The following is a 13850-nucleotide window of genomic DNA, read 5'->3' on the forward strand; positions in this document are numbered from 1 at the left end:
AGACCTTAAGTTTAAAATTTCAAGTCAATCGGTTGATTAGGAATGGAGTTATCATGTCCACAGACATACACACATACACCAAACACACATACAGACCAATATCCAAAAATCATGTTTTTGAACTCAGGGGACCTTGAAACGTATAGAAAACTTGAAATTAGGGTACCTTAATTTTTTTTGGAAAGCAATACTTTCCTTACCTATGGTAATAGGGCAAGGAAAGTAAAAATCAGACTATAGAATTATTCATCATAAATCAGCTGTCGAGTGGATTATTAATTGCATACAATGACGCATGCAATTATTTATATATTTATTATTTTCACAAGAAAGCACTGACCAATAATTAATATCTCAATGTAACTTAGTAAAAATCAGCTGTCGTGTGGACTATTAATTGCATGCAATGACGCATGCAATTAATAACTGAAAGGAACATAGTATTATTCTCTCTGCTTTCAACTCAGGCTGACCTGTTTCCAGTCAATCAATCAATCATCTTTATTCAAATATACATAAAAATGTACAAGAATGCGTCAATTAAAAAAAATTTCTCAACAATATAACATGTCAGTCATAACAAATATATAAAAATTTACATTATTTATCTAATAGTCTTCAAGGATGGTTTTCCAGAAACTCATCCACCGAGTAAATATGTCTGTTCTAATGAGTGTTTACTTTGCCCATATTCATAGCCTTTTGCTATATGGAATCCAGCTGTGGGGCAATGGCTCAACTACTGACATCTTGTTTAAATGTCAAAAGAAAGCAGTAAGAATAATTTGCCACAAGGCTCCTCGTACTCCATGCAAATCATTATTTATTGAACTCGGACTATTAACACTGCCATCTTTGTATGTATTGTCATGCTTGATTTCAGTGAAGAAAACTGAAAATGAATATGATGTTAACTCTAGGATACACCAACATAACACTAGACATAGGAATAATATAAGAGTCGAGTATTGCCAATTTACAAGTTCTCAAAAAAACTGGCAATACATGTCAATAAAACTTTATAACGCTTTGCCTGAAAATATCAAAAGAATGAGCTTTAATAGTTACTGTAAATATTTGAAAAAAGTACTGGTCAATGAATGTTTATATTATGTTGAAGATTTCTTTGTAATCGATTTTTTAAATTGATGTTTTCTGTGTTATTAATGACGTTGTTGTAACATTTTAATGTTGTTTGACAATAAATAATTTGATTGATTGAATAGGATTTTTCTATAGGCTTCAGTATGTATTGGAAGAGATTAGCTTTTGATGTTAGCATTTTTCATACACCAACCCCAACAGCCATTAGCCGTTTTCACACCGATATCTCGCTGACACGACATACATAAAGGATTTACTCTGATAGACAGTATAAGAGGAGGCTATGGTCTATAACTGCGCGAGGTCTACTGTTCACAGAACTACTGGTAATATGCTGCTTGGATTTCGGATTTAGGAAATGTGTGATTAATTGGACTGTTTGTATTTTGGCAGTTAATTTTCTACATTTGCCGGAGAAGGATCCTTGGACCCAGGGCCGAATGTAAGGACCTATAGTGTGGTCTACGTTATAACGGAAGTGTTTGATTAGCAATTGTATTGCTATCCTTGTCTGTCATTCAACAATGCAGATAGCGCTATCTCTTTCTCGCTTTGTTCTGTTGCCAGATCGTCTTTTAACAATGTAGAATCCTATTAAGCGAGCAATTTCTGTATTTTTATATATTTATATCTGGTTATTTATGTTCAACGAATCTCGAAAACGGCTCTAAAGCTGGCCACTGACGAGCGTTCCAACAAGCCAAATGGCACGGTAGCGTGCCCATTGGAACGACGTGAATGGTGAATCGCGCTCGTATTTTGGTGGAGCGACGAGGCTCGATGGAATTCCAACCGGTTGAAAATCCATCGCGCCACGCCAAACCTACGTCACTCCAACTCCTCGTGAATGGGGAATCTCGATGGCATGCTGGAACGACGGAACGACCGTGAATGTGGAAACCTGTGGGTTGTCCCGTCTCAGTGCGTGTCAGACCGTTGACTTGGAAGGATAGATTGCTGTTTTGCTCTTGTTTTGATTGTTGTTTTGTTCTTGTGTTGTTGTGTTGTCATGAGTCCGAACCGGGATTTTGTAATCTCTGTGATCGAGATGTACAGGGATCATACCTGTTTGTGGAAAATAACAGACCCTGGTTACCATGACAAGGTAAAAAGGAACGCTGCTCTGGAGATGATCCTTGAATTTTTTAAAACTGTTGATCCCACAGCTACAAAAGATGTAGTTACTAAGAAGCTCAACTCGATGAGAGGCTCATTTCGGAAGGAAATGAATAAGGTTAGTTGTTATTATCAAGTATTTCTGTGTTTTATCGTTTGTATCTCTGTAACTAGAGTCGCTACTAGAGTTGTTGGTTAGGCCTATTAGCATTTTATAATTACAAAATTACCCATTATACAAAAGCATTATGTGAAATACAAATCTATATAAATATCTACATTATTGAAAGAATTTTATTGATTTTTGTATTCAACATATCTACCCCTGAATACTTATTTTTCTAGGCATATTGGGTATGAAATTGTTATGGTTGTAGGCCATAGCTGAATGGACAGAGTGATTCAATGGCGTGAGTCATGATGGAGTGAATCATTGGTTGGTGCATCAAAGAGTAATTGTCATAATTTACGAGTTCTTATCGCTGACATCCTTTCGATTGTTTGTCAGCGCAGTAATATCTATTTATGAGTACTATTTATAAATAAATTTAGTGTTAGCCAGTCATTTTAGACATTAGAACCCATAAACAAAATGAAAGCTCTTAAACTGTAGAAGTGTCTAATTATAAAAATTATAAAATTTGTTGTTTTTTTGGAAAAAAGACTATAGAATTGTTTTCATTACTACAATACAGGTTCGAGCATCTCAGAGGTCGGGTACTGGAGCTGATGACGTTCACATACCAAAACTGTGGTACTTCGACAGATTACAATTCCTGGAGGACCAAGAATTTCCAAGGCCATCCACAACCATTGCATCTGTACTAGATGACATGCCTTTTGAATATGACGAGGTAAGAATGAATACAGATTAACAGTGTCATTTTCACAAGTGTATTTTCAAACTCACAAAAAAGAGACAAGTAAGATGCTATATAAAAGAGCACAATGCAGTCATGTTTCACCTACACCCCGACAAGTTCATCTTGCCAGTCGACTGCTCCCTCACCGTTAAAGTATTGTACGTACATTTCCCTCACTAACTTTGCTTGGCTGGTTACATTTCGACTTGTATTTTCCAAAGGTATCAACCTTGTGTCAAAAGTAGACTGCTCTGATACTCCTCATCTGACAGGTATGATGCACAATTTCTGCGAAGAAAATATGTCGATCTTGTCCAAACTCAAGTTGATGCTGGTGTGTAAAATTCTAAAACGATTTGAGAGTATTCCAAATGCATTCTCTACTACCCTTCGGGCCCTAGACAGTCTGTAATTGAAAATGCGTCTATCGGCGGTTTAAGTCTTGACATTGAATGGTTTCATGAAGTCAGGTCGAAGAGAAAAAGCCTCATCTCCAACAAATACATACGGAAGTCCAAATAATGACCCATTCACTGGTTCTGGAGGAGGAGTATTCAAATTTCCAGAGATCAGGTCATTATAAAACTCTGTATTTTTGATAGCCCCTCCATCTGAAATCCTACCATTAGTTCCGACCTCACACCAAATAAAATCATAATCGGCATTGGCACATGCCATCAACACCACACTATGAAAATGCTTATAATTCCAGAAGAAAGAACCACTTCCATGCGGGGGTGAAATTCTTATATGCTTCCCGTCAACAGCACCGAGGCAATGTGGAAAATTCCATTTTTCCTCGAATCCCTCTGCTACAGCCTTCCAGCTTTGTTGGCTATCTGGGGTCTGAAAGAAAAGAATTATTTTCATTATTAGCAGTAAATACATTGATAGTTTTATTAATTAGGTATGTGCATAAAATTACAATAACATTGGTATTATATCATTTCAGACTGATGTTGATGATCCAGCAGAAACCCAATCTCAGACCTCATCATCATCTTCACGGCCACAAACACCTGTAAGCAATAATTTTAAAAGACCACATACAAAAGCTGATCAAGTTCTCGACAAAATTTCAAAACGTATGGACCAACCACCAGAGAAACGCCTTCCACAAGAAAAATTTGCATCGTTCGGAGAACATAATGCGGAAAAACTGCGCTACATGCCTCCCGAAATGGTACCAATTTGCCAAAAACTCATCTCTGACTGCATATTTCAGGGAGATATGAAAAACCTGAACATAACATCACGTATTGTTACCGACTACGTCAACGTCATGTCCCAACCCTCTACGTCACAGCCTATTTCTTCTGATCCATCACTCAGAGGTGAAACCACCCAACTCCTACACAATGCATTTTATGATGCTATGAACTCCGTCAATGATAATGACTGAATGTATGATGAATTAGACTTGAGTTTGTTTGTTGTTTCTGAAGTGTAATAAAATTTTTCTTTTTTTCTTAAATTGTGTTTTTTTTTCTATTGTTAAAAATCTACTTCTATAACAATAGTTTTAATTATAGGTAGGTTATCATTCTAACCCTTTATATGGCAATCAAAATTCCTTTACTAACAGGCGTTTTTGGGCTCTTAATACAAATTATCAGATAACATAATATTAATATGATATCATAACATAATATCATATATTTTCCTTGTAAATCATATAATACTGAGAATTTGTTGTTATTGTGAAAATATAAAACAACTGTTAACTTGGATTATTAATTGGAAAGAAAATTAAAAAAAAACATAACCATTGCTTACTAAATATTTAGTTACAGAAGTTATTATTTGTATAATGAATTTACCTAAAATCTACCGATAGCAACAATTTACGTGACGGAAATATAATGTCATGTCAAAGATCATAAATTTACGATATACAAAAAAGTTTACAGTACAAAAGTTAACATAATATATATTTAACAGAAGTTTTTAAATGGTTTATTATCTTGATTTAACAGTATAAAGAATATATAGAATTTTCAAAAAGTGCCACACTGGTTTATTATTGTCTTAAGGTGACATATAAAGCAATAAAATTGTTGATATGTCAGATAAATAACTAAATAATGCTATCAACTTACCTTCAAATAGGCCCTCAAGCTCTTCAGGATCGCGACGCAGGTTTCAGGAATAATTACTCCCAATCTCTGCGGTGATATCGCTGTGATGAACTTCAGCTCTTCATAGTTCATCCCGGTGGCCAAGAAACGTAGAGTTGCAGCCAACCTCTCATGGGGAGTAATGCACTGTCTCATGACTGTATCTTTCTTTGTAATCATCGGTGTTACCAAACGAAGTAAATGGTTGTAGGTATCTTCATCCATACGCAAATAATTCTTCCAGTCCGAAGGTTCGACACTAAGATCTTGAAATAAATTCAGATGCGTGTGATTCCGCCTATTCGAAAATAAACGTTTCACCCATTTCCGTTTGGGTTTTTTTCTTTTTACATACAAACATACAGCTGATGAAATCAGGAGAAGTTCCTCGTCCATACTTGATCACAAACCATCAACTACTGGAGTGATGGAATGGAGTGCTCGTGAATTGACCCACAAAATATTTACGGATTTGGATCGTTCCAGCTGGAGTGACATCGCGCCGCGCCATCCGTTTGGAACGCTCGTCAGTGGCCAGCTTAACGATTTTCACGAAATTTTGAACATTGTAGGTTTATGATAGAAAGATTCGATTGCACTAGGTCTCATCCTTGGGAAAACTCGCTGAACGACATTAAAAGGATAATTCATCCTTGGCTGAAACAGCTGTGGATAGTCACTAATTTCTCTTTAGCTTTAAGCTAGTTTTTAGTTTTTGACTTTTTCATGTACATTTTCATGTATGTTTTGGAAAGAAATAAATGATTGATTGATTGATAGTAAAAAAGTCAGTATGTGAAAAATCAAAATATCGCATCCCCGAAATTCATAAGATGACATATAGCCAGCAGTAAAATATAAACTCGATCATTTTAGAGAATTGTGTTCTGTTTATCAATAAATAAAAATAACGAGCGAAGCTCGGTGCCCCGATATTTAGTAGTTAATTAACCAATATTTCATCTTAATTCATTATAAAAATTCATTATGAAATTATTGAAAAATATAATTTATTGCTTGATAAAATATAGTTAATCATTTTAAACGAGAATGAACAGTTCATATTATATCGAATGAAAAAGACTAAGAAATTGTCAAAAAACCACTGATTTATATCTTAGTATTTTTCATTCAATATGAATAATTACCACAATATCAACTTCTCAACTACACAAAAAGTCATATTATATCAATAAACCTGTATCAGCTACCGTCATAGAAGGCATTGACAAGGCAGAGAATCGGCAACGTGTTCTCCACTGTCATTACAACGTGGACCCCACTTCATGAGCCTACATCACATGGGTGCAAGTGGGTAATGGAAAGTGTTTGGGTGATTTGATGAGACAATCAAACGTCCATGCCTACCGGCGGGAATCCAACCCACGACCAGGTAGCGCTGTGACAACCAGTAATCGAAATAGTGATGTAGTGATTCTATTTCAAATAGGAAATTATCTACTTGATATCATATAATTACCTTTTTTTGCAGAATTCAGAAGGTGGACTTGATTTAAACAGGATTCCTGACCGAGTTGATTCGAGCTTTGGAAATAGTAATAACGAGACAGGTAATACATATGGTTATCTTATTTTCTTTAGGGCTACTTTTTAATATAAATAAAAATGTTCTTCCTTTTCCGATCTTTGTATTGTTTGTGTTAACCTACTAATTATAATATACAGGGTGATTCATAATATGGTAAAATAATTTAATACGTGATTGTAGAGGTAAAAATAAGAATAAAAATCTGGTGTGGTACACTCACACAACTTTCCTTGCTCATTGAACTGTAAGCCTCATTCTCAAACGAGAATAATGTAAGGGAATAACATAATGACAATTGGCGGCAACATATTTGCAACTACGATCAGATATGTGTATATGTGTATATATAAGTATTGTTTTCAGAGTACTTTTTCCTTTGTGTAAATTGTGAAATTCGTTGATTTTTTCTAAAGTCGTCAAAACAGCTGTTCTACAGATGAAATATCTTGACTATGACTGTGTACTTTTTATAAACTGCTCTACCTACCTACCTCATGCACGAGATGGAGGTTACAAAGTCCATTTCTCAAGGATGGGGTAGACCACATTAGTTTCCCAGGAAAAAGACTCATGCCAGTTGATAGATCTGATAAATAAATATACAGGGTATGAATTTGAAAAAAATCGTTAGAGCCGTTTTTGAGAAAATCGTGAAAAACATGGTTTTTTGGTAACTGCCATTTTTCTCAAGAATATTACGGAGCTCCTGCAATTTTCCCAGAAATGAGACTCATGTCAGTTGACAGGGCTTATATATAGCTATCCATGGTATGAATTTGAAGAAAATCGTTAAAGCCGTTTTCGAGAAAACCGTGAAAAACATGGTTTTTTTAGTAATTTTCCGCCATTTTTCTCAAGAATATTACGGAGCTCCTGAAATTTTTTCCAGAAATGAGACTAATGCCAGTTGATAGGGCTTATATCCATGGTATAAATTTGAAGAAAATCTTTAGAGCCTTTCTCGAGAAAACCGTGAAAAACATGGTTTTTTAGCCATTATCCGCCATTTTTCTCAAGAATATTACAGAGCTCCTGAAATTTTCCCAGAAATGAGACTCATGCCAGTTGATAGGGCTTATAAATAGCTATCCATGGTATAAATTTGAAGAAAATCGTTAGAGCCGTTTTCGAGAAAACCGCGAAAAACATGGTTTTTTAGTAATTATCCGCCATTTTTTCCGCCATCTTGGATTGAATTTTATTGAATTTCTTATTGTCGGATCCTCATGGTATAAGGACCTCAGGTTTAAAATTTCAAGTCAATCGGTTGATTGGGAATGGAGTTATCGTGTTCACAGACATACACACATACACACACACACACACACACACACACACACACACACACACACACACACACACACACACAACACACACACACACACACACACACAACACACACACACACACTGACCAACACCCAAAAATCATGTTTTTGGACTCAGGGGGCCTTGAAACGTCTAGAAAACTGGAAATTGGGTACCTTAATTTTTTTGGAAAGCAATACTTTCCTTACCTATGGTAGTAGGGCAAGGAAAGTAAAAATTATAATAAACTTAAATCCATAAACGCTTCATTAGCGAGCTATACAAAGTGAAAGATTTCGCCCGGAATTCAGTTCCTCTGGTGAAATACACCGATGCTGAATTGTTTGGGGACTAGTTTTTGAAAAACTTATGGTGGATTCATATGGAAAAATGTCTGAAAAATTTAATTCTGAGAAGAATCATGTAAGCTGTGTAAACTGAAAATAATTTTCAACTGATAATTTCTTTCAAATATTTTCTTATTTAAAACAAAATTAATCAGGTGTTTTGGAACAGCTGTTATTTAAATCCATGTTTTATTTGCAATCAGCTACAAACTATGAGTTATTAGTTAACTCCTCATGAAACAGCAAATTTTTGTGGTGTAATGTACTACATAAGAATACATTTTATTGAACTTTTATTTAAATTTAGTTTACACAGCTTACATAATTCTTTTCAGAATTAAATTCTCTTCAATTTTTATTGCGAAAAATTATTTGAATGAAAAAGACTAAGAAATTGTCAAAAACCACTGATTTATTGATAAATAGAAAGACCGGTTTCGGTTATTACACCATTGTCAATCTCTGATAAACTGAAAAAAAAAATATTTGTTTACAGGTCATTAAAGAGAGTTATTGGGCATGAAACTTAGAAGTCTGTGATTTTCTACTTAGATGTTTTGCATATTTCAACTTTTTTCTCGAAAACTACTCACACTACAGCTTCCAGACTAGTTTCATTAAATTTTTCAGACATTTTTCCATATGAATCCATCAAAAGTTTTTCAAAAACTAGTCCCCAAACAATTCAGCATCGGTGTATTTCACCAGAGGAACTGAATTCCGGGCGAAATCTTTCACCCTGTATAGCTCGCTAATGAAGCGTTTATGGATATATGTTTATGAGAGCTTTTTTCTTATTTTCACCTCTACTATCACGTATTAAATTACTTCACCATAATTAATAATCACTCTGTATATCTGAGTAGCCGGATTTATATGGCAAATATATGGTATTAGTAGCCGAAACATGTCGTGACGAAATAATTATTTTAAAAGGGTTGCCTACTCAGATTTATATTTTTATTTAATACAGAGTTATTCTAAATGATGGACCCATTTTTTAAATATTCATATATTACTGAAGTACCAATCCTAAATGAACAATCATTAAAACAATGGAAAGAGAAAGTTTCAAATTTTGCAAAACTCTGTAGATTAAATTGGAACAATTTGGCTCAACTCACACTTACGCGACTCAGGTCGAGAAGAGACTCGATTCTAGTCGAGAGCATATGTTTCCAAATGGTGACACTCAGACCAGTCGATTCTAGTCAACGCGACTGTCACCATTTGAAAACACATGCTTTCGACTATAGTGAGGTCTACGTTATAATGACAGTGAATAAAGATAGAAAAATAGTGATGCCGATTCTCTGCATAATTTAATTATATTTCTACACTGTCAAAAACATACTTGGCATCGTTGTGGACCTAGAAAAGGATAGTACCACCGGCTTTGTCAAATGATAGACAACGATAGCAAAACCAAAGTTGGTCAAATACTGTCATTATAACGTGGACCTCACTATAGAGTCGAGTCTCTTCTCGACCTGAGTCGTGTAAGTGTGAGTTGAGCCTAAAAATGTTTATTGAATGTAATAATAAACATTAATGAGATATAATGACGGTGTGTATTGGGAGATTTTTTCATTATTCCATAAGCTTGAATTTTTTCTTCCTTATATTTTTTTAGATCTTGAGAGATTTTTTATTTCATTTCTTATAAAAGACCTACCAGTCAAACGTGAAAATTTACCTAGTAATTTCAGTGCAGCCTTAGCATTTATTTATTTATTTATTTATTTATTCCATAAAAACATAGAAAGGCTCACAGACAAACTCCAGTACGAGCCTTAATGGCACATTTGATAGTGTAACGTTACAATTAAAAAAGAAAATAAGAGAAAAGAAAATAATATCGCATTATGAGTATAGTGAGGTCCACGTTATAATGGTAGTGGAGAAAAATAGGAGAACAACTCTACCGATCCTCGGTCTAGTCAATGCCTTCTATAGACGGTAGCTGATACAGTTTTATTGATGTAATATCAACTGTTCATTCTCGTTTAAAATAGTCAATTATATTTTATTAAGGAAGAAACTATAGCTTTCAATAATTTCATAACGAATACTCATGAAATATTTTGTTAATTATTATGAATTCCACATTGTTGAAAGACAATCTGGCAACAGAGCAAAGCGAGAAAGAGATAGCGCTGTCAGCTTTGTTGAATGATAGACAAGGATAGCAATACCATTGCTAATCAAACACTGCCATTATAAAGTGGACCTCACTATAATCCTCATATTTTATACACTAATCTAAAATTTAGATTATTAATTAAAATAATTAAATTATCAATTAAACTTAAATTAATTAAAATACTTTATCACTAATACCATAGCCACCTCTAATACAAGGCCCTGGCCTACGACATTGCAACGTCGCAGTGTAGCACTACCTCCGTAAACAAAGCCGTAGTGCATTCGTGTGACGTCAGCACAGGTAGGGCTCCTACACCCAAAGACCTTAAAGAGATATAGACTCACAATGCCTATGCCTTCCCAATGATAGCTCTTACTTGAAATTGAATGCCGCCATTGGGGTATTTTAGCACGAGATATTATATCTATATATTTGTAATATTATAGATTACTAAGGCATTGGTATGTAATAATCTTATAGTTTGCCCCCTCAATAGCCGATTTCAATTCCAAGTACGACACTAGCGCTGCATGTGAGTCTATGCATCTTCAAGGTCTTTGCCTACACCAATGAAAACACTTGCTGATATAGATCAGCTGAAATCAACGAATGTTTATTGGTGTAGGAACCCTACCTGTGCTGACGTCACACGAATCCACTACGGCTTTGTTTACGGAGGTAGTGAGTGTAGGCCTAGAATCTAATATATGATTGGTAAAAAAAGATCAGCTGGTATTTTTGTATATATTTCTCACCAATCATGTAATAGATTCTAGGCCTACACTGCAACGTTGCAATATCATCGTAGGCCAGGGCCTTGTATTGGAGGTGGCTATGCTAATTGACCGAGCGAAGTGAGGTCTAAGATTCAAGTCGATGGTTTGGCATTTCTCCTTATGTTTATATGTTGCGCATTTACGGCGAAACGCGGTAATAGATTTTCATGAAATTTGACAGGTATGTTCCTTTTTTAATTGCGCGTCGACGTATTTACAAGGTTTTTGAAAATTTTGCATTTCAAGGATAATATAAAAGGAAAAAGGAGCCTCCTTCATACGCCAATATTAGAGTAAAAATCAGACTATAGAATTATTCATCATAAATCAGCTGACAAGTGATTACACAGATGTGTGGAGAAGCCAGTCTATTGCTGTATTCCCATAAGATCTACAGTTTTTAATCAGGTACTTGTGGATGAGAATACTGCGTGAGGTCTACTGTTCACAGAACTACTAGTATAAAAGGGAAAAGGAGCCTCCTTCATACGCCAATATTAGAGTAAAAATCAGACTATAGAATTATTCATCATAAATCGGCTGACAAGTGATTACACAGATGTGTGGAGAATCCAGTCAATTGCTGTATCTCCATAAGGTCTATAGTTTCAATCAGGTACTTGTGGATGAGAATACTGCGTGAGGTCTACTGTTCACAGAACTACTAGTACATTCCACCAAACACTGTCAGAAGTCAAATGAATAACTTTTAAATTAACTTTTATTTTCAGGTTTTTCGGGAAAGGATAACGAGTGCCTTGTTCCAATGCCAATGGAACACATCGAGCTGACCCAAGAAATCAACTCTAGCAGAAATATGGACGATCAGACGAATCAATCAAAAAACGATGTAAATTTGGAATCAATAGCCACAGACCCTCTGGATATTGGACCCACTAGAAATGAAGATCGGCTACAAAAGCTGACTTGTTGGGTTTGTTCAAAGACTTTCTGTCATCCGAGTACTCTGAGATTGCATATGTTGAGACATTCCGGTGCAGAACCCTACTCGTGTACCTTCTGTCCAAAAAAGTTCCCAGTACTGAGAGGTCTGGAAAACCACCTGGTTATTCACACTGGTGAAAAACCCTTCTCATGTCGGATTTGTAAAGAGAGTTTCACCCACTATTCAACTCTCCAATCACATCTGATTAGACACTCGGGCCCAAGCAAGTACCCATCATGTGTAGTCTGTAAAGTGAAATTCTCTCACCATTCATCTCTTCGTAGACATATGAAAACACATCCAGGTGAGACTCCATTCCCTTGCACTTTGTGTTCAAAAAAATTTAGTTGGCATACGCATTTGAAGAGGCATATGTTGACCCATGAGGATTACATCAAAAAGAAAACTACTTGCTCAGTGTGCTCTAGAACCTTTGCATCCCCGAATACTTTGAAAATTCATAAGCGCACACACACGGGAGAAAAACTATTTCAATGTAAACTATGCCTTACATCCTTCACCACTAATTTCACTTATAAAGAACATCTATTAATTCACATCGGGGAAAAGTCATTTTCTTGTATTTATTGTCCGAAATCGTTCATTACTAAGAATCGTTTACTTAAACATACTAGAACTGCACACACTTGTCCAAACTGTGGTGAAGTTTTCACACAGAGATCGCTGTTAAGAAGTCATATTCTAACTCACAAATTAAGGAAACAAGTTTCAGAAGATTCTCGAGAATCTATCGAGAATTCTCAGTTTAACACAGTGGAATCACGGAAACAGTTCTCATGTACAGTTTGCGCCAAAAGATTCATTCATTCTTCCAGCTTGGAATCACATATGGCTATGCATACTGGAGGAAGCCCCTTCTCATGTACAGTTTGCGCCAAAAGATTCATTCATTCTTCCAGCTTGGAATCACATATGGCTATGCATACTGGAGGAAGCCCCTTCTCATGTACAGTTTGCGCCAAAAGATTCATTCATTCTTCCAGCTTGGAATCACATATGGCGGCTATGCATACTGGAGGAAGCCCCTTCTCATGTACAGTTTGCGCCAAAAGATTCATTCATTCTTCCAGCTTGGAATCACATATGGCTATGCATACTGGAGGAAGGCCCTTCTCATGTACAGTTTGCGCCAAAAGATTCATTCATTCTTCCAGCTTAGAATCACATATGGCTATGCATTCTGGAGGAAGCCCCTTCTCATGTACAGTTTGCGCCAAAAGATTCATTCATTCTTCCAGCTTGGAATCACATATGGCGGCTATGCACACTGGAGGAAGCCCCTTCTCATGTACAGTTTGCGCCAAAAGATTCATTCATTCTTCCAGCTTGGAATCACATATGGCGGCTATGCATACTGGAGGAAGCCCCTTCTCATGTACAGTTTGCGCCAAAAGATTCATTCATTCTTCCAGCTTGGAATCACATATGGCTATGCATACTGGAGGAAGTCCCTTCTCATGTACAGTTTGCGCCAAAAGATTCATTCATTCTTCCAGCTTGGAATCACATATGGCGGCTATGCATACTGGAGGAAGCCCCTTCTCATGTACAGTTGCGC

The 13850-nt window shown here is 35.9% G+C and overlaps 1 protein-coding gene across 1 annotated transcript; it reads left to right on the forward strand.

Moving 5' to 3' along the window:
- Nucleotides 1-1831: 1831 nt before the first annotated feature.
- On the forward strand, nt 1832-4641 carry LOC120351527. The gene is made up of 3 exons (XM_039429290.1): nt 1832-2338; nt 2916-3074; nt 4036-4641. The coding sequence occupies exons 1-3, from the start codon at nt 2114-2116 to the stop codon at nt 4483-4485; spliced, it is 834 nt and encodes a 277-aa protein (XP_039285224.1). The 5' UTR covers nt 1832-2113; the 3' UTR covers nt 4486-4641.
- Nucleotides 4642-13850: the final 9209 nt, after the last annotated feature.

This window comes from Nilaparvata lugens, chromosome 5 (genome assembly GCF_014356525.2).
Source record: "Nilaparvata lugens isolate BPH chromosome 5, ASM1435652v1, whole genome shotgun sequence".
Taxonomy (NCBI): domain Eukaryota; kingdom Metazoa; phylum Arthropoda; class Insecta; order Hemiptera; family Delphacidae; genus Nilaparvata; species Nilaparvata lugens.